Source organism: Diadema antillarum, unplaced genomic scaffold (genome assembly GCF_040938485.1).
Source record: "Diadema antillarum isolate AM-2024a unplaced genomic scaffold, OU_Dant_1.0 scf00000057, whole genome shotgun sequence".
Lineage (NCBI taxonomy): Eukaryota > Metazoa > Echinodermata > Echinoidea > Diadematoida > Diadematidae > Diadema > Diadema antillarum.
This window is the reverse complement of record NW_027270946.1, coordinates 4,377,501-4,401,863: the sequence shown is the minus strand read 5'-3', so window position 1 is coordinate 4,401,863 and position 24,363 is coordinate 4,377,501. Positions and strand designations below refer to the sequence as shown.

The 24,363-nt window shown below is 37.3% G+C and overlaps 1 protein-coding gene across 1 annotated transcript in view; it reads right to left on the bottom strand.

Annotated features, from left to right (window-relative positions):
• Positions 1–17,869: 17,869 nt before the first annotated feature.
• The window catches only part of LOC139715945 (bone morphogenetic protein 1 homolog), a 10,287-nt gene continuing 3,793 nt past the window's right edge, over positions 17,870–24,363 (bottom strand). The window contains exons 3-5 of the mRNA XM_071627495.1: positions 23,070–23,244; positions 20,306–20,487; positions 17,870–18,022 (exon numbers count right to left, since the gene is read on the bottom strand). Coding sequence (XP_071483596.1) covers positions 17,870–18,022; positions 20,306–20,487; positions 23,070–23,244 — 510 coding nt within the window. The remainder of the gene's footprint in view (positions 18,023–20,305; positions 20,488–23,069; positions 23,245–24,363) is intronic.

The following is a 24,363-nucleotide window of genomic DNA, read 5'->3' as shown; positions in this document are numbered from 1 at the left end:
ATTGAATTCTCCTACAATGCCATTGGTAATGCTGAGGTACCACTTTGGAATTAGTGGAGCTAAATCACTGCAGGTGATTTCAACAGATGACGTCAGTAACAGATTTACCGACTCTGCCTGTTCGAGGAAATGAAAGCTTTTAGGAGGGATTTGATTAACATCGCTGCTTCCAAAACACACATATTTCAATGGTAGCGCCTTTATGACAGTTAAATCAACTTTTAACAAGGGGTTATCGCATAAATCTAAAACAACAAGTTCTGGAACAAGTTGGGCAAAATTGTGCGGGATCTCTAGGAGCCAGCTACCACTCAGATCCAGTGTCGTCAAAACAGGAAGATTATTATCAAATACTGAAATACGGGTGTTCTTAAGATACAGCTCAGTAATTCGTGGGGTAGTAGAAAGTGCCAAAGAATCAATAAAAATGAGTGGGTTGTTGCTGAGATCTATACGTGCTAGTCGAAGTGACATAGGGAATCCATACACAGCTGCAATACGGTTGTACGCCAAAAACAATTCTTCTAGGCTATACACAGCACCAAAAGTGTCCCGATCGACAAATGTCAGTTCATTTTCGAAAACATGTAGTGTCTTGAGGTGCCATGTATCTGTAAAAGGGAACCAACGCCGTACATGATTTCTGGAAAAATAGAGAAATTCCAAACCGGCTGGGAAAATTATATCTACGTCGGTGGACGATATCATGTTGTGATGCAAGTTGATAATTTTCAGGTTTGGAGTGTGGAAGTGCCCACTAAGAGATGATATTCTGTTTTCCTCCAGGCTTAGATATTTCAGGCTTGGGAGGCTGTCAAACATCGAGGCTTGTACAAATGTAATTTCATTGCCTGCCAAATCGATAATTCTAAGCATTTTTAGTCCAGCGACAACAGGTACAGTCGTAAGTTTGCTGTCCAGCACCAGAAGACCTGACAATGATGATAACTTTGTGACATTGTGCAGTCTTTCTACCTGCGATGAATGCACGGACAACAAACTAAGAAAGGACCGGTTAGTAAATGAAATCGATTTTTCTGTACCTCCTAGGACAACAAATGTTTTAAGACTGTTGACGTTTTCCAGAGTTGACACGATTTTGAAATCTTTGTTTGTCCCTTGAACAGAAAGATATTTGAGCCTTCCAAGACCAGACGAGATAAGGCGAATGCTTGGTAGATACAATGTTTGCAAGTTAGGAAATCCATCAACAGAGTAGAGTTCAGTCAATCTATTTCCAATTAGAGATAAATGTGTAATGCTGCTGGAGAAGGCATCAGAGGATATCCAGGAGATGTGGTTATCTTCTAAACGCACCGTAAGCAGGGACGGTAGTGAAAACGTCCCAGAAACTATGCCTTTAAGTCGGTTCTTACCAAGTCCGATCCGCTGCAGGTGCAGCAGACCAGCAAAAGAGTACTCGTTAACCTTTTCAATTATATTTGAATTCAAGTATATGGAACGAATATTGATTGGAAACTGATCTGCCGTAAAGCGCTTGATCCTGTTAAATGAAAGGGTAAGTTGGTCAAGTTTGGGGGTATCTTCTCTTAGGTGTTTTCCAACGTCCGAAATAGCATTTCTCGACAATTCCAGATATCTTAGCGAGGTATTGTTTCTGAACACAGGAATTCCTGTCAACAGGTTTTGGGCAAGCGATAAGCTTTGGAGCTCTCTCATAATCACGAACATATCCGTCGGAACATTTCTTAGAGAATTTCCATTGAGCACGAGAGTATTTGTAGTTGTTAACTCTTCAAATAGGTCTATAGAAAGCGTTTCTGATATATCCACGATATCAACTAATGCGCCAGAAGTGCTACCTTCAAGACATGAGGAACACTTGGGGATGTTGAATACATTCACGCATGACACACTTCGCATCCCGGAAAAACATCTGCATATGTCACAGATGCTCCGTTCCGCGGGTACCGATGACAAAAGACCTGATACAATCAACAGAGTCAGAAGAAACCTTGAAGCGTAGAACCCGATCTCCATTCTCTTCTTGAAGTGTATCAGCATTTCCATTCCTTGAAAAGTCAACAATAAGTAATAAGATATTACAATCGGTTGAAAAATATGAAAGCAGGATAAACAAATGCAAATAGATAGAATATCATAAGAGAATGCAGAGTTGTACGTATACATGTATTTATTGGAAATATATCGTTAGATTACAAATTCCTATTGTGACGCCAACTCCTCAAGTGGTGATGTTGAGAATTAGGGCGTTACTTCAAGGGTTCGTTAATCCCAAAATCAAACAAGTTTTGTTTTTCCCAAAAAGAAAAAGAAAAGAAGGTGCGTAACGAAGGCGCGTACTGACGAACCTTAGGGATAATGGACTTTGTTACATTTTGTGATTAAGGATCTTCAAAGAAAACGTAGCTATTGCCCTATTGGATTAAAGAGCTGGTTTTGCTGAGCAAGCAAATATTTTGCGAAGGACGCAAATGTCGAGTATAAGCCCAAACATTCGGTGAAGGCTTTCTCCGATTATATAACCCGACAATTGAACCCTTAACCATTTTTGCGTTCTTTGTGACTTTCGTTCTCAAGATGTATTTTGCGATTATCGTGCGTACCACTCCTGAACTACAGCCAGTGACACTTAAAACAACGCAGAGTACGCCCCCAAATATAATGAAATATAAACCCCTTCCCCTCCCGCTTTAAAAAAGTCGCAGATATCGTTTGTAACGGTCAGAGTAAAATTAAATCCACCATGGGACTTTTGTAAGGATATAAGGACTGATACCAAAGGTGGTGAAGTCTTCGACAAGATATCAAAGGAAAAGAAGATAAAGTGAAAAATGCACAAACCTTTCCAATAACGACAAGAATTGTTTCCAAGACGAACAGTCTTAACGATAATGAAAACGTTATATTTTCAAGTTGTCTTGAAAAAGAACAAACAACGGGCGCTTACTTTCAGTAGGTGTCTGTTTTCTAGTGCACAGCGCAGGGAAATCTACAGTAGCCTCCCGTGAAATAATACTTGACCAGTTGAGAAGAGTGTTTAAATATATGCCTAAAATTCAAATGTTTGGAATGCTAATTGACCAAACTGTAGGTACGTGGGTTTGGCCGAGGTGAAATCTCATTCGGAAGTACAGGAAAATAAAAAAAGAAATAATGTGACGATGCTTCTTGCATTATTCAAAGACAATCAACAATCCGCATTATCCTCTCCATTTGTATGCTGTTCATGATTTTCTTCGTATTTTGAAACATGGCAAATCAAACATGCAAAGGTATTCCTTGGGCTTAGGATCTTGTCGAGGAGAAGATTTCAACGGATGTACTAGCTTGACGAAAATCTCAGCTATACTTTATCCTTTTATTTCCAGGCAGAAAAACCTGATCAATTTGTGCGACATTAATGCTATGCGAGAGAAATGGAGGAGGAATTAAGTTCGTTACGGGAACTAACACGAAGTTAACATTAAAATGGATCGGATGTCAAAAATAATGCTGCAAATGTACATCATTTGCATGATTTAATAAATTGTGACGTACGTACCCAAAATGAAAATAGGCCTGTATAGCCTGACAAACCAACAGTCTAAGTATGAGCATAATAATATACAGATCCGTGATACGGATACGACTATGTCAAAAGAAGGATTTCGATGAATTACGCATTAATGTACCGAGACACACACACACACACCCATATACATACGTGCATACAGAGTCTAGGAAAGAAACTTAGAACTGACTTTGGAAGAAGCTTACGAAGATTTTCAGAATAAACTTAGGAAAAAAATCAAGACTTGGGAAGATTTTTTTTTTCCTAGGAAGGATTTCAGAATAGCACCCTTAGTCCATAATTGTTAACTACATATAGAGATCCCCATGATGGTCGTGAGGAAAGTACGTATTTGTATTGACAAAATGACTTTGTTGCTTTTTATAGTTAGTTTGCTCAATCATGAATGAGATTTGACAACATAATTAGGTAACAATGGAAAGAGGAAGAGTTTCCCTTTGTCACGACTATCATGGGGCGCTCTATTGTTAACAATAATGGAATAGTAGTTCTCTGAAGTTCGATTACCTTTTAGTATGCGTAGAGTATACACATAGGTCTACTTTAATAGACAGATATTTTGATATGGATGTACAGTGACAAGGAATTCATATTGGACACGCATCAAAACCATCTCATCATTCCACCAAAGATAGGGACACCACTGTCCTATTATGGAGTGTAAGAATGCTAAAAACAAAAAGAAATACAGCAAAAATATATATGTAAAAGTATGATAGGGGAATTTTCCTTTACTGATCACTGAGCAGAAAAAAAAGAAAAAAGTTTCGCCCTCGATGGAGCGTCGACGAGTGTTGATGACTGTACACACGGTATCAACACTGCAGCTACACGGATAAAGTCGGAACAGCACAGCATCTACACGGCACTTAAGGTGGGATTCCACGGAGCACGCGAACGATTTGCGATTACCACGCGAATGGCAAAATCCAGCATTCGTATTTTAGTCTGCAAAAGATCGCCAAACGAACGTGAGGGTTCGGAAGCGTCGTCAAATGTTCGCGAATGTCGTTTTTACTTCGGCTAGAATTTCAAAAAAGTTTGAATTTTTTTGCGAACCTTTTCGGCACACTTGGTTGTGATTTGCTCGTGAATTGTTCTCGAAAGTGTCTTTAAAGCCTCGTCATATGCGCAAGACCTTTGCAAGACACGCGCGGTGTTCGCAAAATGTTCGTGCAACCCCAGTAGACTCCGAAACTTCGGAGAATGTTTCGCGTATGTTACGCGAAATCTGCGAAGTTTTTCCGATCATTTTACGACGTAATCGCAAACTGTTCGCGTACCTTTTCAGACATTCTCGCGAACGTTTAGCGCACGTTTGGGGGATGTATGCCCTATACGTTTTCTACAAATAAAATTCGTAGCATACATCGAAACATCAAACAATTATTAACAACTATAGTAACAAAAGAAGTTAAAGACTAGCAAAGAGAAAGAAATGTTTGATAAAAAAAATCGCAGAATACACTTAAATTTTTTCTTAAGTATGTAAATTTTATTTGAACTATAGAGATTATGTGTTAGAGGAACTGCAAAAGAAAAAAAAAGATCAAATGCTTTACTAGTGGAGATACGTCCTAAGGGGAAAAAGAAATGTAGGCAAACACACGATAGAGAAATGAGAGAAAAAGAAAGGAGAAATACAGGAAAGAAAAAAAATGCCTCAAGAAAGCTGTTTTGAGTTGAATTTTTTTCTTTCTTCCACCTCTCCTAGGTACATTTTCTCCCATGATTATTGAAAATTTTTCGTTGTTCGCATTTCCGTCGCGTGTTCTTCGTGTATATACATGCTGTACTTTAGCAATGATACACACGATATTCGCACATACGTCGTGGGAACTTTGCACAAATTGCGCAAGAATAGTTTTCGGCTTCATTGTCGGAACACATTCGGCGAAAAACTTTTCCGAATGTTGGATTTTGTCATTCGCATCCTTCGCAAATCGTTCGCGTGCTCCGTGAAATCCCACCCTTACACGGACCAACACGGCAGCTACGTGGCAGTCACGCGGACCATCCCGGATTGCTCTGCCAACACGGCATGTTTTTGACCTCCAAAAATTGCCGTGTTGGCCTCCCGGCTATCTTCTTGTCTTGGATGACCCCGGATCAGATCCGGGGTACGTGATCAGGCATGTCTATGTGACTGGAGTTTAACATGATTGGTTTTAACACTGTACGATAAATAAAGTTTTGTCACGATATAACCACAACCCGCTGACGATCGTCGTGTGGAAAGCACGCTTCGCTTGCTTCAGAACGGTCTCATATTCAAGTAATGTGCAGTTTAATTCACAAAATCTTTCGTTCTACACAAAACCAGGCACCTGACTAGGGTGACTGGGGTCAGCGAACGCAAAAATCTAGATGATCTCAGCCTTAACTGCTATGTACATGTTCGTACGAGTTTACTGCAGAACAAGCCAAAACTAAATGAGGAAAAGATAATAATACTGTGAAAAACAGATTTTCAAACAGAGGGTGAACAAAGTGTTGATAGAATAAACTCTGATCTTTTTATCAAACCCACTTTTCTGGGCATTTAAACACAAAGAAACAAGAATTTAGGCCAAGACAGCAGGCACTCTTGTCTTCATTTTGGGAACCTGGTAAACCAGGTTCCCGTAAGGAATGGGTTAATAACCATACTATGGATTTCGTGAAAAGCGAAGTATATCCTCCTTGGCATTCTTGAATGTATGATATTGACCTGGCAATTTTGCACGCTATTTTCCAAAAAAATTTAAAGATTTTGCTCTATCTTTGTGAGAATTGAGTATATGAATATAAGAACGAACCAAGTCCATGGAAGACCATTTCGAGTAAACTAAAAAAAAACAACTTTATATCTTTTTCATTTGTCCAATAATATTCTATTTAACTGTGATGGGAAGGCAACATTGTATATAAAATTAAAACATATATTATTATGACAATTAACATTTCCATCAATTGTGGAGAGGCCATTTTGTGTGGTGGACTTGGGTCGTTCTTTGATTCATATACATGATATTCTGCTACTAGTATAGAGATGAGAGAAGGATGAGAGAGGGCGCTATTATATGAATGTAAGAATGACCCAAGTCCTCAATTCTTACATTAATATAAGATTTCACTCATTCATTTCAGGCACTTCCGGGGGTAATTAGGATTTATCATTTACACACAAGATGATGAGTCCTTGCATAAGCTACAATTTCCCATGTCAAACTGAGTTTGGCCAAAAATTGGACTTGAGTCGTTCTTATATTCAGGTCCTCAATTCTGTAGCGGTTATATGGACGCAGTAGTTCTGGAACAGTTGCAAATTATTGCTATGTCTGCCTGCCTTGGTTGCGATTAAACAGTGTCTGCATCGGCTGAAATGGTGAACCAGATAGGCAATGCCTCCTTGCTCGATATCGTGTTCTTATCTTCTTTGATCTCAATCACATCTTGTAGTTTGTGGTTCAATAACGCAGTGGCATTTTTTTATCCTTTATGTTCCCTCATAACATTTTAAACAGCTTAACCTTTCTTACCTTTTCAGGGAGCTCAGGCCAGCCTGGACGACTGCATGCTTGTGCCCGGGGTTTCTTCTAACATTTTAAGGTCAACAACCTTCAACATGGCCACGTTGTTGATAACTTGGTCACTCTCACAAAGGTTATCCAATTATCCATTTTCTCTTTTCATATTCAGGACATGGTTTGTCGCCGCGAGGGAGGTGTTGAATATGAACAGAGAAAGATGGACTGTGTGGGTTTGCCTATATGGGAATGCCCACGTTATCGGACAGGTGGCCATGTTAAAGGTTATGGATCGTAAAAAGGTAGAAGAAACTCTCAACAAAAGCCCTAAACACAAACCTACAATCGCGCAGGCTCGTCCGTTTATTCGGCCACTTTCATTGACAGATCTCATGCATTCAGTCAGACAATGATTGTTACTTCATGTGACACACAAACTTTGAAAAAGTGCAATTTCACGTTGTTGTCTTTAAAGTTCACGCACTCTGTCATGCTTGACATTAATGTCAACATAATTATTTAGGTGCCGATGGAAAGAGGAAGAGTTCTCCATTCCTACAACCAACATTGTGCTCTCCATAGCTGACAATTAAAAAATGGTAGACCTCCATTTTTTTTATACGCTCTGTATCACGAGCACGGTAAAGGCTTAATGAATATAAGAGGGAATTTCTCAATTACAGCACACTCCGAGAAGAAAACAAGACATGGATATGGACAATAAAGACAAGCTAGGAGGACGGATGTAAAACATTATCATGCCACAATGTGTGTGTGTATGTTTGTGTGCGCGTGTGTTGTTGTTGCAGTTAATGTTGTTGTTTTTACTTTGTAAGAAAAACGATGGACACAGAATGACGACCGGATATCTTTATGACATTGTGATTCAATTGCTACAAATGAGTTATATAAAACAAGCAATGCATAACATATTAAGCGACTGGATTAGTGATAGGGGAAGAGTGGTAATCTATCATGCCTTGACGTATATCCAAGCAGATCACTGGTAACCTCGATGCTCACTGGTACCACGACTGATTACATCAAGTGACACTTGAATATGGCATTGCAAATTCCGTATAAAGTACAATGTCTTATTCATAACATTGTTCTTGAAAGTAAGAGAAAAGATGGCAAGGCTTAAGGTCTTAAACCCTTATAATTATGTAAAATATCTGGTATTACTCATACATTTTTAATCCGCCTGTCTATCTTAAGAATCGAGATTCAAAGTTGTTCTTTGAAGATTCATAACTGAAATAGATGGGGCCTTAGTAACACAAGTTCCAAAATTGGTTAACAAAAGTGTCTGACTGTCAACGCGATTAAAAATCGCTTTCGAAGAAAACGCGGAAGTGAAAACGTGAAAAAAAAAGTGAGGAAAATTATTTCGTGTTGACATTCCATACACACACCAACTTGGGCAATATATTTTCGAAATGTTTGGGGTTAAAAGGGCCTGAGCCTGAACAGGCAGGGATAGCAACCCGATATTAGGACTACACACAACAAGGATAGTCAGGGGAGGGCTAGGGACACAGACCAAAGAAAACAAGATAGTAGAGGCTACTATGTAACCCCGTGAGATTTTTGTGCCAAAATTGATATTTTGGGCTAACTTTGTCAATTTGGGGGTGCTGAATCCAAAAAACTTTAGTTCCATTTTTTTCAACCACGTCTTCAGCCACCATTTTGAATTTCAAAATGGCCACCATAGCAAACTGTATTTTGACCCATATTTCATAAAGTGAGCATTGTTGAAGCTTCAAATTTGGTGCAAAATGCATGAGTGTGATGTCAGACACTCTGATATATCTTTTTTCTGATATTGTGAATTGTTTTAATACGATTTGTAGTCTGCCATCTTAAATTTCAAAATGGCCGCCATGGGAAACTAATTTGACCCATATCTCACAGAGTGAGCATTGCAGAAGCTTCAAATTTGGTTCAAAATGCCTCGCTCCCATGTCAGACACTCTGATATATCTTTTTCTAATATTGTGGATTGTTTTGTACAGTTTGTAGGCTGCCATCTTAAATTTCAAAATGGCCCCCGTAGCGTTTTTACCCATGTGTTAGGTTGCAATTATTGTAGAAGCATCAAATTTTCAAGAATGCGCATGCTTGTGGTGTCCAACGTTCCAGTACAGCTGTTTCCTAATTGTGGATCATTAGACAGGTAACCATGTTGAAATTCAAGATGGCTGCTATATAGAAAACATATAATACTGTTGTAAGCGTCTTAGATGAATATACCAAAATAGTTCTAGTTAGACCGAATTCATTTCCAGGTCAAGCAGAATGACAGCCATCTCTCAATTCAAAATGACAGCCATCTCTCAAAATGGTCGCCATAAATTCAAAATGTAAGGACGAGGTTCCAATGACGTCATCAAGCCATGCTGAGGGGCAAAAACTGAGCATGGGGGGGGGGGGGGCTGCATACCCTGTCCCATACATGTGGGCAAGCAAGCATGTAAGCGTTACATCCCATATAGTCAGGCGGGTATATGCTGTTCCCGAATTGCGCGCTAAAGCGGTTTGTTTTTGCCTCTCAGGGAACACATCACTTTGCATCGTGGAACCTCGTTGATGATTACATTTAATCCCAGTCAGTAAAATATTTGTACAAAAGCAACCATTGATACAATTGAAGGCGATCTTCAAAAACTTGATGCTGCCTCGAGAGATTGAAGACAAACAAGGAAAAGTCTTGCAATGGCAAGAAATGCCACGGTCACCCTACCAGGCATCCCATTCACAAGCTTGTTTGTTGGCCACAAACTGAAACAAGATTTGCTAGACAATAAATATATTTCTGGAATAATGCAGAATGAATAAGGAATGAGTAGCCTCTTTCCTGATTGCCCTTGAGTGGGTCATCTTCAATTATTAAGACTTCCAAGATGCTTACTGCTGTACAGCCTATGATTCTAAAACAACAAAGGAGCAATAATAGCTCAGTTCTGTGGCACTTTGCATGCATCAGAATTCCTCCGCAATTTAGAAGACCATCACCATCACATGAGGGTAATCTCAAAAATTGTCACTGCCTTGAACCTGATGAATGTGGTGTTTGGCATTCAGCTATCGGAAACATGCAAGGGGGATATTCTAGAAAGAGATGAAAAGGGCAGTTTTCATCTTCTGTACTAAGAATTTGTATCTAAGAGAATGAAAATATATTCATTTCTCGGATAGTATGAAAAGGCCAGACATTCAGCTCGTGCAATCAAAATACACCATGTAAGATTGGATCCAAAGTCATTAAGCATAAGAGGATCACCAACTTCTCAAAACATTTCTACTGGTTCTACAGTCTAATAAACCTGTCATTATCCAGTCATTGGTGGACGATACAATTATCGGAAGGTATAAGTTCTAAGCAATTTCACAATCACTCTTCATCTCATAATTTCGTGGCCTTCTCCTCATTCTCACTAACAAAGGTTCATTTTTCATACCCATGCCTTAGAAATCCACAAAACTGAGCCAAATAATCAGCCTGAAAGTTGAAATACTGAGCAGTCATTTCTATCTGACACAGAGACCACATCACGGAAAGAAAAGAAACAAAGGGTTCATCAAAGATGCCATGGGAGCTGTCACCCGTCACTCACAACGAGGAAACAGATATCCTCATTCCATTGTATGTATTAGATGCTACTTCAAGAGCAACGGGAAAATCAGAGATATTGATGATTATTACGTATACACTGACATTTCAATTCTCCTGATGGATCTTCAAGTTTGCTTTACTTACTGCATTGCATGATGTCTGCTCCATCACTGGAAAATTGTTAAAATGATAAAAGTACAATTGACATTATTGAGAGATCATGTTCTGCAGTTCGTTGTGGAAAAAAAAACAACAACTATAAAGGTCTGCTTTTTCATGCCTTTCATGGTGCTGGCTGAAGTTGAAAATTTGAAGATGTCTCAAAGAGCAGATGGACCAAGAAGTATGTAAACCTGGAATCATGCAGAATGTGAAATGGCACAGTCCATGCCTTCCAGAAGTTTGGCATGGATGACTTCAACCAAGACAATCTCCCGCTTTACCCTAGTGGAGTCTTGATACAACACATCGATAGAGCAAACCTCGTCAACTCTCACAACATAATTTGTGCCTCTACTACAGGGAAATATGATTTATTACATTGTAGCTATTTCCAGAGGGTATCCATAAACTGTTAAATTAAATACTTGGAGCTTCCTACACCAACGGTGGCCACAGAATTCATTATCACGCTCATAGCAAGAAATGCAAAAGTCATTGTTTCTGGAAGAATTTTATAGAACCAATCCTTCCCGTGTACAGCCTTAAAGTGCTGTGACTTCAAAAACTCATGCAGGGAATGAGCCTAGAAGACATTATATCTATTAAAGTGACTATCCCACAAATTTTTAGAATATAGGGCTGATATTGTAAACTCTACAACCAAATCGTCTAAATGGGGCATTTAGTCACTCAGACACAGTTATTAAGAGGTTCTTTTGAAAGTCATTTGTTTTGACGTCAGAATCACATGATTTCCCATTCACAATTTTTACCTAAACGCTACGGTTTTAAAGGAATGTATCCCATGGCAGCCATTTTGCATTTCAATATGGCAGTGTACCTACGGGACAGGAAGCAGTCCCGCCTACGCAATTCACCGAAGTGATCGACTTACACATGAGTGTTCCAGCATGCTTGGGTTTGCAGTTTAATGATCTTACAGCACCAAATACGGTCGAAATCCATCTTGAATTTCAAGAGAGGGGGCCAATGCGAATAATCCATTATTACAGAATGTGTAGGCCCTATGTGTGTTTTTAAAAGAATGTACACTGTACGCCACCATAGACATTCATTGCTTGTAACCAGAGATATTAGCTGAGAACCAGCCATTTTGAATGTTAAGATAGTCGCCTCGAAAGTTATCTGCAATTTCAGGGAGGGGAAAAGTGCATCTGAATGTTCAACATTATAAGCCTGGTTTATGCCCGAAATGTGAATTTTCTTTATTGCTTACAACAGCCCCTAGCAACATGAGATATTGGTCAAAATATACGTTTTGATATGGCGGCCATTTTGAATTTCAAGATGGCCACCTTCAATATCAAAATGAACCATCGTTTCAGAAAAAGATGTTTCAGGATGTGTGATAGCATACGCATGCCCTTTGCCCCGAATTACAACCTTACTCAATGTATACGATATGAGATACAGGCCCAATTACATTCGTTATGGTGGCCATTTTGAATTTCAAGATGGCCGCCAATGAAATGATCCATCATTAAAAAAAATGTTTATATTAGTATGCCTGACATCACAAGCATGCTTTTTACCCCGAATGTATACTTTCCATAATGCTTACAACCTTAGATATGGTTAAAATATATTTAGCTATGGCGGCCATTTTGAATTTCAAGATGGCTGCCTAAAAATTGTATTAATACTATCTACAGTATCAGAAAATGGTGTACCAGAACGTCTGACAGCATGCTTTTTCATCAAATTTGAGCCTTCTATGATGCTCACATTATGAGAATTGGGTCAAAATACAGTTTGCTATGGCGGCCATTTTGAAATTCAAAATGGCGGCTGAAGACGTGGTCGGAGAAAATGGAACCAAAATTTTTTTTGGATTCAGCACCCCCAAATTGACCAAGTTAGCCGAAAAAAATCAATTTTTGCACGAAAATCTCACGGGACCCAATATTTCGACATAGCAGACTGTACTAAATAGGGAAATTTATTAGCTAAGACTATCTAACTCTCATAAATGCTTAGACATTCATTTTTTTCGTTGCGTGTGAGCAGATTATCGCAACCGCATTCAACGGTAACCGTTGCAGTTTTTAGAGGCCTTTGGTTATGGAAAATCGTGTAAATATCAAAATTGTTAGCTGTAAGCACTGGCAGATTTAAAGGCGGGCACATCTGGCCAATGCCAACCCTCCTTTTGAAGCAACTTTTTAAAAATTCTTCTTTGTTTTGTAATTTTTATACGTGTGCCCCCCCCCCCCCTTGAGAAAAAAAAAATCTTCCATACGTCCCTCTTCCACCGCTAGTTACATACAAATGGTGGAGATCAAAATTGCTGTGGAGAAGTCTTGTGAAAAGGTTTGATTTAACAGAACCCTCATATTATAGCAAGGTGATTTTGTCAGTCCCAACTGTTTATATTTCTGTGGTGTTTTGTACCCTTATATTGTGAGAAACCTGATATAAAGATATACCTGAACTCATTCCCATAATAAGCTACTTTTTCAACATCAACTATGGAAAGGATGTGTGGGAAGGAGGCTTAAAGATAAGATATGTATGTAGACCAAAAGTCTTGACAGTTCCCCTGAGTTTGTATGTGTGTGTGTGTGTGTGTGTGTGTGTGTGTGTGTGTGTGGACTTATGATACCCATGGTGAAAAACGAGGACACACACACACACACACACGAACTTTACATTTAAACAGAGGACAAACAGAGAACTGAGGACATCGTGTCCTCGGTTCGCAGGTCATTCCAAACGGTCTGCTTTTGCATGTAGGGGTACATGTTTGCAGGGCTTCGATTAGCATTATTGTAATAAGTTCGCGGTTGTATGGTAATATGCGAATGAGTCCTCCATTGACAAGATTCCTACTGACACACAGGTCCTCGGTTATGTGGTAAAATTCTTGTTGGTAAAACATGTCCTCGGTTTTCACCATAGGCACGCGTATTTGTGTGTGTGTGTGTGTGTGTGTGTGTGTGTGTGTGTGTGTGTGTGTGTGTGTGTGTGTTTTGTCCCAATAGTACAAAGTCTGCCATGTTTTTGTCATCGATTCAGCAGTACAATATGTATTTGAATTCATGCATGCTAGGCTGTTAATATTGTGATATCCACTATGTGTTTGGAGAAAATGTCTGTAGGAAAGCATCAATTTCACAAATATGTTTTCTTGCATTGATCAAATCTACAAGACAATATGACTCTAGGGCTGGGCAGTACATGCAGCTATTTGTTCTTGCTGAAATAATGTGCTGCAGTTTTGCTTTTTTGTCTCATAGCAAATATCAGTGAAATCAAGTCCTCCAGACCAAAAAAGAAAAAGAAAAAAAAAGAAAGAAATATTAATAGAACAAAAATGCTTATTTCTGAAATTCAAATACATTTTGCCATTCATCAATATGATTTGAATCATGAGTTTCAAAGGCAATAATTGTAATATGTTCATGTTAAAGACAATTGGTTATATTATTAGTAATTTGCTGTTCTTTGCTTTGTGTAATTATAACACAACATTGGCAAGTCTTTATTATGTAGGGATTGTATTTCAAGTGTAGTCCAAAACGGCAATTTTTTTGACAGCTGTCTATAGATCATACTGTCCATGTGTTTTCTCATGTGTGCATGCTAAAAACAAAACAAAACAAACCAAAGTTTCAGTCTGTGTAATATAGGATACCTTAAAGGAAGAATCCACTCCATTTCAAATCATTGATTTCATAAAAGCAATGTAGCCACATTTGAAGAGTTTGTTCGCAAAAACCGATAAGTCCATTTTTGAAGATTTTGAAGTGCGGTCTATGTCATAAAGTACAAAATGATACCTTTTAAATGATATACCAGTATTGGTCACTCCGTATAAAGGTACATTTTTGAAGTTATGGTGAAAAGAAGCAAAAATGTTCTGATTATTCTCTTTATTTTTCTTGACCTTTAATCGCAAATATCTCCATTTGGCAAATATGGACTTATCGGTTTTTGCAAACAAACTCCTCATTTCATGTTCAAAGAGTGAAGTATGAGATAAGCACACAAAATCCAAAGGCTTGTGTGATATGAATCCCTTTACAAGTATACATTTCCAAATTAATGACTTTAGTCATCTGGGAGTAAATTCATCTAAACAGATCATTGAAGTGATTGAAATTGGACATGTATGGAATTTGGAGGAATCTTATTTCCCAGTAAAGTGATATCCCAGTAAAGTGATATTGGTCACATACATTACTCACCGTTGTAGTTACAATGTACTACAGTGTATAATTGTCAATAAACTTAGCATTCGTGGCAGGTGTAATATGGAAGTGTGTATATTTAGAAATGTGGCAAAGTTCTTTCAGTATCAAGTAACAGTATCTATCTGTGTATTTTCCATCGACTTCAGAGCTTCTGTTCTTCAATGATAATGGGGATTTTAAACTGTATATAGTTTCCTGGTAGTAATATCATAATAATGAAAATAGTAATGGTTGAATGAAAAAAAGAATGACACTGTTGAATTATGTGAATATCATCCTTCTTCCTAACAAGTCAAAATTCGTGAGACTTTATAGTATTGGTATCAAATAATTCATGTTTAGCTGATTTTACCACAAAAGAGAATTGTGAAGTATATTTCATAGGTATTTTCATGGAATGGGGTTTGTTTGTTTGTTGTATATTATTAAAGGCATCTTCCAAACTCTGCGATTTAAACTGGGACCAAAGAAATACAATATTTAGAACAAAAAGTGAATATGAAAAATGTACATGAGACATATATCAATATCAAGTTTAATCTTTGAGTTTAACACTGATAGGAGGTAGTTGCAGCAAACTTTCATCAATTTCAAAGTGGAATGGACTGAGAAATGTTGTTCCAACGAGTCCACCGATTTTACCTCCTTAAAACTGGTAGTCTAGTTCATTCCTTACAATGAAAGGTAGACTGGAATACAAAGATCATCAGTGTTGATAGAGGCAGATCCAGGAATTCTGTAAAGGGGGGAGGCCTTTACAAAATTAAAGGGGGGTGCACGCTCCCTCCCCCCATTGTTTTTATTTCTTTTGTTTTAACCAAAAAAAAAGGGGGGGGGGGCTTGGCCCGGTGTGCCTCCCTCTCAATCTGCCTCTGGTCAGGGGACAAGCAAGAGATACCACACCATGAAGCTTTGTTTGTGGTTCGTTTGGAAGGTGGTGAATTTCAGCTTGGTGTTCACTTGCAATGTAGTTGATTTCATCCAGGTCAACTCATTTCACACAAAAGAAAAATATTTCTCGTCACATTTTTGACGAGCTTTCATTCGTGAATGATTATTTCTGCAATAAGAGAAACCTATGAAATAAACAATTGCTGCCATTTGTTCGTACTTGTAAAGTCTACCAATAAAATTAGTCAATATCATGGAAAGCTCGCATGCTTGATTTTGTTCGTTTTAGTGGTGGAGATATAATATTATAGTAATGCATCTTCCAAAACACATACAGTAGTATACGTTTGTAATCATATTCTACTTTTCAATTCCATAATAAAGTCGATGTCATTTGTATCATGTAGCGTTGTCTAAATTTTAGTTGTATTTTGCGTGTGGTAAAGGTATCTGTAAAATATGTCATTTATTTGTCTTATCAAAACTCAATTTCGAATCGGCGTCATTACGAATGAGTGCCTCAAATTTATAGATTCTGTGTTGATATGAATGGATCAAAATACGTTGATAGTGTTCACTTTTCACATTTACCTTTCTACGTAACATACACACAGACACTCACACACACACACACACACACTTGTATATTTGTAAATCGGGGCGGATCTAGGAAGTGCATAAAGGGGAGGCGCCTTAACAAAATTAAAGGGGGAGCATGTCCCCCCCCCCCCATTTTTTTTTTTTTGGATTGTCCGGTGCGCCCCTCTGAAATCACCATTGTTTATGGTAGTATGTATACTATATGTGTGTGATTTGAATTGCTTACAACGGCTAAAAAGTAGGAATTTGCTTAAAGATGTTAGAAAATTGTTGTACCCTGTATTTTAGCCTTTAAGTCTGTCAAGTAAGACAACAATAATATTAAATTATTGTTTTTTGTAATTTCAAACACACACACATACGCACACACACACACACACACACACACACACACACACACACACACATATCTAGGACCTACATGTAGAGAGCCTAATGAGTGCACATCACGCTTGACACACGAAAATATAACAGTAGATTAGGAACAGCTACCTGCCCAAATTAGGCAAGTCGATTCTTTCTGCTTATTAACACGATGATTATATATATATATATATATATATATATGTAATATACTTTTGAATGAAGTCATGTTATACATTCCGAAGATGTCACCGATGATTTATCACACCGCACTGACACGTAGCACGTAGGACTGTTTATACCAGGTGGACGTGTGCGTCTTGCTTTGTGTTGTCTGCAAGATAGCCCTTTCTTCAATTTCTGCTTCTATAATTCACCTCTCTCACATCAAAACCTTGTGAGGATTTTACAAATCCTCCTGATAAAGATTCATAAGGTCTAATTCCGTTGTCCTCTAGAAATATGCTATACATAATATTAATTATTCATAACGGCAAAGATGAATTGATATAAATGAGACTGTTCCATTATGTTTTCTGAGGAAGAATGTTTTAATCACATTTGGTTATCTGAAATAAAGAAGTTTCTCATGAATTATGAAAATTAACACAAAACAAAGAAATGATGATGCATTCACTTTCTCTGTATTGCAGTGAAACGAAATCAAGCACAAAATGTAAAATTTCGCCAAAACTGTCCGAGAGGCATCAGTATTTTAGGTTACCTCAGTTTCAGTTAATGTATTTCAGTTGTTACCAAGAAAGCATGGAAATTGCATTTCATGCAACATTTGATTGATTTTCTTTTGACTGCTCAACAAATATCATCTACTAGTATATCATATTATCAATCTGCGCCGTTGGTTGTCTGGAATAATCTGCTTATGCTTACCCATGTTTGAGAAACAGAAACATGAGCGGAAAAACAACAACAACAACAACAGCAAAGCATTTATCTACTGCTTGATATAGGAAGCTTCAAATCCACCACGGGTGATCGAACTGTCGCTCGTAAACTCGACGATCATTCCGTTATCGGTCGATGTAATAGGATCCGGGACTCCTGAGCCACACGCTTTTTGGAGGAGGTTACCATTGCCGTCCCTGATCTGGAAGAGTTGCATGAGTAAAAAATGCCGGTAAGGGTGCCTTTACAGCACATGTCCTTTTCCCTCCTTTCCAGATATATTTGTTTATTTTTCTTTCACGTATTGATGTGCATTCAGCCTCAATGTAGAAATAATCAAGAGAAGTATGCAAAACGCAACCTATAATGTCTAGAAATACATCAGATGTGAACAAAATCTAAAATAAAAAACAATGATAACCATATTATTATGACAATTTCACACGTATGCGATAAAGCAATAACTGAAATTTGCCTTTTTGAACATTTTTGTTGTAAACCAGAGGGAGCAATTACGTGACCGTGTATCACCAAACCAACAACAAGTCATACACCCTGATTTCACGCCGGAACCTAGACTATAGCTGAAGGAGGTTAACCTAGTCAATTTTTTTCTTTGTTTTTATATTAATTTATAAAAGAATAATTCTTCTGCTTCATAATTCTCAAGTCTTTGATCATGAACCAAAATAAGGAATTGTGCTTTAAGTATTTTTTTTTCTTGAACAACTCTTCCTTTCTTTCTTTGCAGAATAGTGTGATTAGGTAGGTCTTCGTCGCTGGGGTGACAAGACCTCGTATCTCAAAAATGTCAATTTTTTTAAGCTTAATGGTCAAATAATGGGTCAAGTGATGTCTTGGCCAAAACCCAACTGTCTTACTTCAAAAATGAGGTCACCATGACATGTCAAAGGAAAGGCTTTCCCATTCACTATAGTGCTTTGGCCGCCATGTTTTTTTGCTCTCCTGAACATTTGACATTTTTGAGATACGAGGTTTTGTCACCCCAGCGACGTCTTACAGGTTCCTTTTCATTTAAACATCATTCTTCACTTCCAAGTCAAATAACTTGAAGAGATGATGCTATTATACTGCGTTGGAAATTTGCAGTAGCCATTGATAAAGAATAATGTGTTAACAGATCAAACTCAGTTTCAGCTTAATTTGATAACTCTTTCATTGTTCTTTAAGGAGATTTATATTCTTTTTGTTCACCTCCATTGCCCAAAACGCAGTTTTATAAAGTTACCCTTCTAAGGCTTTTTTCTCAGTTTTTAGTACACTCTTATTAAGCGCGAGTCCTTTCTTTCAATAGCTCCGGTAGCTCCGGAGAGTTTCCTTGAATAAGTAATACAACATTTTAAAGCTTTAAGTTTGCTCTTTTATAATCCTCACTTCACTAAAATGCACGACTTGCGACTTTTTCAGCTTTTTTTTTGTTAGTTCTGTGATAAAATGTCACATGTCACAGTCACACACACGAACAGACACACACCCATAATTGGGTTTATGTATGCAGGCAAGCATGTGAACAAAGAAGGAACAAGAAGGTTGAGGGAAATATTATTAACTCTTCTCTATGAAAGGTTTTAAGGTTCTTTCAATAAAATTAGAAGAAATGCAATATATTTGAATTGTCTCTATATTTTTTTTTCATATCGTTCTGTCACTATAACATCATGAATAATTATTGTTGCAATCGTCATATCTAGATAGTGCGGATCAGGGACCGTAAAGACTAATACATTTTGAAAGAGTTGTCCCATTTTCCTAAGACTTCAATTATGTGTTTTCCCATAATATCTTTACCTCTATTCAAATCTGTGAAAATTTGATTTTTTTTTTTTTTGTAAATAGTAATACCTAGTCTGGATAAGAACGAGTAAGATTTTACGTTACAATAGAGAAAACAAACGTAAGGGAACCATATATTCTGTAAACTTAATACTTTTTGCAAAAAAAGTTCTCAAACAGTTGATATGGTTTATGCAAAATGAATGAGCTAATGATGTCATCACCTCGGCCGAATTTCCATCAGCCTTATGCGATAGGAAGAAGAATACAAAATTAGACTAATCATATATCTATATAAATATCAAGACAATTATCATTAATGGCATGAATAACGTTAAAATGACGATCTGTCAAATTATATTCATTTTAGGAATTGATTTGAGGCTTTAAAAAAAACTGCAAATTTCTCAAAAGATTTTAGCACAATCAATATGACACGATTAAAGGCAGTAATATCATCAATTCACTATTTGAAGAGCTTTATTTAGCGCCTTTTGGTTGCAAGCTTTTCATTTGTATTTTTGTTTTGAATTTTCAAGAACTGCTTCGTGAAAGTAAGCAAAACTTCATAATTTTGTAACTGCCATGATTTCTATAAGGATTTGATAACTATTGTCCTTGCCATGCAAGTAAAATTCACGATTTTAAAGGAAAGAAATTTAACTGAAGGAAGGAGGAATGTGGACAGTACCTCGACGGCATCGTAGGCACACGAAATGTGACTCTCCAGATCGAATGAGTCAAAGCTGAGTGTGACAGTCTCGCCAGCGGCGGCCTCGATTTTGAATGAGCATCTCTCGTTGTTGCCATAGTTACTTGGAAAGTTTGGCGAGGTAAACTGTCCAGTTGACTTAGTGAAAACATGTCCGCAATCTGAAACCGGAACGATCAGAATAGTGACAAAGGCATTGTGACAATGATTCCTCTTGATCATTTTGTTTGCTTTTAACTGATATAATACAAATGTACGGTATGTTATCGAAGCCATTCATATCTAAGTCTTACCGTAAGCCCCTCCCATTATTGCTTAATGGCTGCACCTATTCGTTTTTCTATTTTTCATTTCTAATATGAGAGATATTGCCCATGCGTCACCTGACATGTAGGATAAAGATATGTCATCTGAGCCCCGTTTTAGCAATCGAGAGTTACCATTAAGGGCATAATCAACGATTACTCCGATCCATAAGCGATTATGATTATTAATGAATTGTAAGTTTACTTTTACGAAGAGACTTGGGCTGGTAAAGGAGAGTTATCATTAATTTCCATGATTTGTAAAATAATACAACTCTCTAAAGAAACAACAATAACAAAAAAAAAAACAAGTGAAAATATTCACTCTGAAAAGGAGTGAATACAAAAAAGAGTGAATTTAGAGTGAAATTGGAGTGAATTCTGAGTGAAAATTTTTATTTTCACTCGTTTTAGAATGAGATCAGGGATCACTCCAAAATCGAGTGATCCCTGATAAAAAAGATGGAAAATGAACATTTTCACTGAATATTTACTCCAATTTTAAGCTAACCTTTTTGTATTCACTCCTTCACGAGAGAATATTTTAATCGATTTTTTTAGACAGTACATTTTGATTGAACTTGATTTCTGTCCGTATCCTCCCTTGATCTGTTGATAACAATCACATTGGTTTCTAGGCGTCAGAAATATAAATTAGTCAAAATGTTTATATCATGGCACAAGAACTGACATAAAACATAGCATGCTGTGATAAAATCTCAACTCTTTAATATCCCATCGATGTGACAGGCTTTCAATTTCAATTTCAATTTCAATTTATTCGGCAACTGTATGATACAACATAAAAAATTGCACATTATAAAAGACATAACATTCAAAGGCAGGGACCCCTTGTAAGCAACTAGTGCTTGTTATGGGGCCCCTTTGCAGGAATTAAACAATCAATAACAAAAATGCAATTAAGCGTATATTAAGTATATCGAAATTTCTGTCGTAAGTAGTAAATTAAAAAATACAGAATTACGTTTCAATATACACACAGACATACGCAAACATACACTCAGTAAAAATGCAATGCAAGAGATTGGTTAGAGGGTGAAGAAACGGAGATAAAGAAAGAAGAAAAAGTACAGCTGTTGAAGTCTACTCAGTCAAGGATGATAGTTTTTTTTAATGTAATGCGTTTGAATAGGGTTCTGAAACGAGTAAGTGTAGTACTGGATTTAAGATCAGAAGAAATTAAATTCCATTCATGCGCCCCTGTGAATCGAATAGAATGAGACCTTGTTGTTAAGCGACAACTTGGAACTCGAAGATTATCTTTAAAACGGGTTGAGTATGCATTGAATGACGAATTTGTTCTAAACATGTTTTGTGCTGAAAGATTCCCAAATAAGAAGCAAACTCACAATGAATGGTCAGTAGAGAGAATACCGTCGTAAATATAAAATAGGTTCAACCTGTATACTATACAACTCCCAGTAAAGGTGGCTGTTCTCTTTGCAATATTGTTGTCTTAATTGCAGCGGTTGTATTACCACAAGCAGTAGCAGTAGAATAAAAGCGATAGCATATAGTGATAGATAACATGTGATATCGAAGAACCGGCAGATTTATCGTAAACATAACGAAAGAAACACACACTTGCGCATGTAGTTCGTATAACATAGATTATAGTGCTCTTTCTAAGCATTAGGGGAAATGCAGAATAAATCATAGTTATGGGAAATTTTGATAAAAAGCATAATACATTTCAGAAAATGTAAACGTTGAATGCAATTTTGGAGAGATTATGACGGGTCTTTAATATGAGATCAATAAAGAATTGAATTATTAAAAGTCCCAAAAGAATATTTTACCACTAAGTTAATAAGATAATACTTTTTTTCGATTAAAAAAAAAGATATACCGGTACATACACATCCAATTAATGCACCAACATATATATATATATATATATATATATATATATATATATATATATATATATAATATATATATATATATATATATAATATATATATAATATATATATATATATATATATATATATATATATATATATATATATTGCTGCATCGCTGCCAATCTCCATTAAATTGGATTGATGGTACAGTTCTCAATCTGCACATACCACGCCATATGTATTCCACTACGGAGTAGTCCTGAGATCAGTGATAAAGTACTGAAAAAAAAATATTGTCAAAACATTATATAATGGGGGATCGAAAATTTCCCCTTTGGAAAGAATTCCTTTCAAGCTACCTCCCTTTACAGACGTATCTGCCCTATCTAGGTATCGCCCTATGAACGTTTATATATATATATAATTTATATTTATATAATCATATATATATATATATATATATATATATTATATACCTCATATATTTGTACATTTATTCATTTATTCAATTATTCATTTAGTCATTTATTCATTTATTCATTTTGTTCGTTTATTCATTTATTTATCTCACCTCCAGTTTCAGGAGGTTCTATGACGTAGGATGCGGAGAAGCCACGGAAGCTAACGGAAAAGTCGCTCTCGAATCGAATGAGCAGCGACTGTCTCACCCCGACCACAACCCCGGGGCTGTCGGTGCCGCACCACTGACCCAAGAGAGGGTCAGCTACTGAAGATCCGTCGTAGATCTTGGAGAGATAAAGATATTGAGTACAACAAACCGATATCAATATGAAACAGTGATCATACCTATCACCAACATCGTCCTTATGGTGACATTTGTCATTTTAAAAAAATTAACGGTTTCATTGGTATCAATGTCATTGTTGTTCTTAGCACTGATTCATTGTCATTCCTGACGAAGGGGGCCCCCGAAAACTCATATTTTGAATTAAAATCAAGGCAATTGGTATTTAATGCATTGCTCTACTGTGACGTTATTATTCTTGCTCTCTCTCTCTCTCTATGTATATATATATATATATATATATATATATATATATATATGACCGTGCACCTCAAAACGAACATAAAGTCGCACACACTTATTGTGCGCGAGGACTGAAAATAAGTGAAATGGGTCAACCTAGCCGAACTTGACTTTTTTATATTTTCTGAAAGAGCGGGTCTTCTTTTACATTATGCTAAAATTTGCTATCATAAAACGGGCAGGAAAGTGTGTTTCTTTAGCAGTTTATCTCGAACATTTTTGGTAGAATAGTGTGATTAGGTGTGTCTTTAGAATCCCGTTTTCATTTCTGAAAAACCTTGTCCACACTCTTCACTTTCAACTCTAATAACTTTTGAAAGGATAGTGCTACTGCTTTGAAAGTTGGCATTAATTATGGACAGAATGTGTTAATGAGGCATGCTTAATTGCAGTTTAACCCGTTCCTTCCGCAATTCTCTGAGTGCCTTTAATACCCCCAAACGAGATTCTTTTCGCCCGTCGACAGAGAGGCACACAGGTTCGTAATCCAGCTGTGTGAAGGCAGTCAAGCGGTTCATTGTGTCCCCCTTTCTACGGTCAACTACAGGGCTTTTTACACTTGTAAAATTTTGCTTAGCCCCGGACCAACGGTGGGGCTAAGGGGGGGGGGGGGGGGGGGGGGACCTTAGCCCCACCGTTGGTACGGGACTATCCTTAGCCCACTTTCTGTTTACACTCGTTTTTGCCAAAGTGGGCTAGCCCCACCGATAGTACGGTACTATCTGGCCCTGCAAAATAGCAGGGGTTAGCACCGCAATTGCGGTGCCAAGCAAGTGAGTGTAAACAGAACGAAAAAAATAATCCTGGGCTAAGCGAC